The sequence below is a fragment of the Neopelma chrysocephalum genome, unplaced genomic scaffold (assembly GCF_003984885.1).
Source record: "Neopelma chrysocephalum unplaced genomic scaffold, ASM398488v2 Primary Assembly neopelma1_330, whole genome shotgun sequence".
NCBI classification, from domain to species: Eukaryota; Metazoa; Chordata; class Aves; order Passeriformes; family Pipridae; genus Neopelma; species Neopelma chrysocephalum.
In genome coordinates, this window is record NW_020897993.1 from 225 (window position 1) to 2,804 (window position 2,580).

The 2,580-nt window shown below is 54.0% G+C and overlaps 1 protein-coding gene across 1 annotated transcript; it reads right to left on the bottom strand.

The window, feature by feature from the left end:
* Positions 1-120: 120 nt before the first annotated feature.
* Positions 121-2,363, bottom strand: LOC113978461 (rab GDP dissociation inhibitor beta-like). The gene is made up of 3 exons (XM_027705405.1): positions 2,174-2,363; positions 1,396-1,530; positions 121-341 (listed from the first exon to the last, which is right to left on the bottom strand). Exons 1-3 carry the CDS (start codon positions 2,346-2,348, stop codon positions 139-141), a joined length of 513 nt encoding a protein of 170 aa, XP_027561206.1. The 5' UTR covers positions 2,349-2,363; the 3' UTR covers positions 121-138.
* Between the last annotated feature and the right edge of the window lie 217 nt (positions 2,364-2,580).

Consider the following 2,580-nt stretch of genomic DNA (forward strand, 5'->3'; position numbering starts at 1 on the left):
CTCCGATCCCAGGATTCGGGGCGGGTGTGACTCCGATCCCAGGATTCAGGGTGGAAGTTATTCCAATCCCAGGATTCAGGGTGGAAGTTATTCCAATCCCAGGATTTGGGGCGGGAGTGACTCCGCCGCCGGGCTCACTCACTCGTCAGTCCTGTAGAGCGCGAGGGCGTGGCCGGTGAAGTCGATGACGTCCTGGCCCAGGTCGAACTTCTTGTAGACGTCCCTCATGGTGGTTTTCTTGGGGTCGACGCCCTCGAAGGTCTTGGGGTCGTTCTCGTCAAAGTTGGCCACGTACACCAGGAACTTCCGGAACCGGCGCTTCTCAAACAGCCCCATTAAGCCTGAAAAATGAGGGGTTTGCTCAGAACTCTTGGAGACACCACGGGGCTTTTCCATGGCCACACAGGGGGGAAGAACCGCTGAGGGTTTCACACGTGGAATCATGGAATGGTTTGGGTTGGAAGGGACCTTAAAGACCATCTGGTTCTGACCCCAGGGACACCTCCCACTAGCCCAGGTTGCTCCAACCTGGCCTTGGACACTCCCAGGGATCCAGGGGCAGCCACAGCTTCTCTGGGAAATCCATTCTAGTCCCTCCCCACCCTCCCAGCCAGCAATTCCTTCCCAATATCCCATCTAACCCTCCTTGAGCTTAAGCCCATCCCCCTTGTCCCATCACTTCCAACCTCAAACACGACACTGGTCAGGGCACTTTATAATTTTTCCACAAACTGGGAGGCGAGACTGGACTTGCTGGAGCAGGAGGGCAGAGGCAGCACCCCCTGCTCCTGCCAGGATGAGTCTCTTGGGAGATCAAACAGGAATATCTGCCATGGACAAGGCTCAGACCTCCAGACCCGGAGCCTTGACTGCAGGATTCACTTTATCCCGAGGCTTTTTAGAGATGCCACTGAACACATCCCACACCTGGAGCTCCTGGAATGCCCTCCACCAGCTCCTAAAGGATTTCCTGAGCTGCTGTGAACGAGCAGCGGTTTTAAAGGAAGAGGGGTGAAATTTAAGCAGGCAACAATTAAGGTTTTGAATTGTAATTAGTCCCTCCAGTTTGCCGGGGACGTTTTTCCACACGCACAATTCCAACAAGGATCCAACGTTAAGCTGGGAGCACAAATCCCAGAGGTAAAAACCTCTTATTCCACCAGATTCTCACCAGATGGGCCACCAGAACAGGCAGCTCCGTTGGGAAGCTCCAAGAAAAACCTGTCACTCAAGGCTCAGGAAGCCCAAGGCTCCAACTCCCAAGTGGTGTTTAAAGTCAAAGAGGTGCAGGAGAACCCTGAGGATGCTCCTTAAAACACGAGGAGCACCAAGAACATCCCGAGATGTGGGGTTTGCCTCCGTTCAGGAGGACACAAAGAAGGTGCAGCTACTCACTGGACGCCAGAGCTTCTGCCTCGGTGGAGGGGACTTTGTAGATCTTCCCCCCCTTGTAGACGAAGCTGCCCTCGATCACCTTGAAGTCCAAGTAACGAGTCACTTCTGTGTAGAGCAGCATCTTCACCAACTGACCTGCAGGAGGGTTTGGCAGGGGTCAGACAGAGGGGCTGGAGCCAGAGTTGCTCCCAGGGCAGCCCTTCCAAACCCTTCCACGCCAACCAGGATTTCACACCAAATGAGTCTCAAAGGCAGGAATTAAACCACAGCAAAAGTTCCAGTCGCTGCCCTGGCTGTCAGCTGATTTCCTGCCTCCATTTAACTTCAAAGCAGCTCCATCTTCCCAGGGATGCACACAGCGAGCCTCTATCCCTTCCCCAGGTTGGATTTGGGTACCAGCAGGAGATGTAAGAGCCCTTAAGTACCTCCTCCATCTTCTTTCCTAGCCATTAAACACCCCCACGGGCACTGAGGTGGAGATATCCCGCTCCTATTTCATCCAAGGCTCGTTTAACACGTCCCTTCCATCACCCAGAGCGCTGGAATCCCACACGGGCCTCTCACGAGCCATAAAACGCACGGGGGGTGCACAATGGATTCATCCTCCCGGAGCTGAGCTGGGACCAGAGCGACCAGGCCTTGCCTGGGATCTCTATAACCCTGAGCCTGAGACTGGCACCACACAAGACATCCATGCCCTCGGGCCTCAGGGATGAGATTCCAGCAAAAAGGGGTTGGGTTTTGGCCAAGGGACATCCGGGAGCCCGGGATCACTCACCGTTAGCCATCAGGAATTTCGGAATGAGGTCCACGTTCCAGTCTCTTCCCCGCCCCATGGATTCTGGTGGAGTCCCCGGGAGATTAAACCTTTTGTAGAGCTTTGGAGAGAGAGAGAGAGAGAGAGAGAACACAGAACTTATTGTGGCTCCCTGGGTGTCGCTTCTCCCACACATGGACACACTTTCCACCCCCACAGCTCCCGGATGAACACAAGCCCTTCAGAGCCGGTTTTTGGCCGGAGTTTCAGCTCCAGTTTGACTTCTGATGCATCCAGGAAGTTGGGACAGTGAGAACCAGGCAGAGTTATTCTGCTCTTCCAGTCTTCCTTCCTCCAAGGCTTAAAGTTTGGGAATTTAAAACCCGAGGAAGTGAAATACTGTGTAATGTGAGGTATCTTAGTCAATA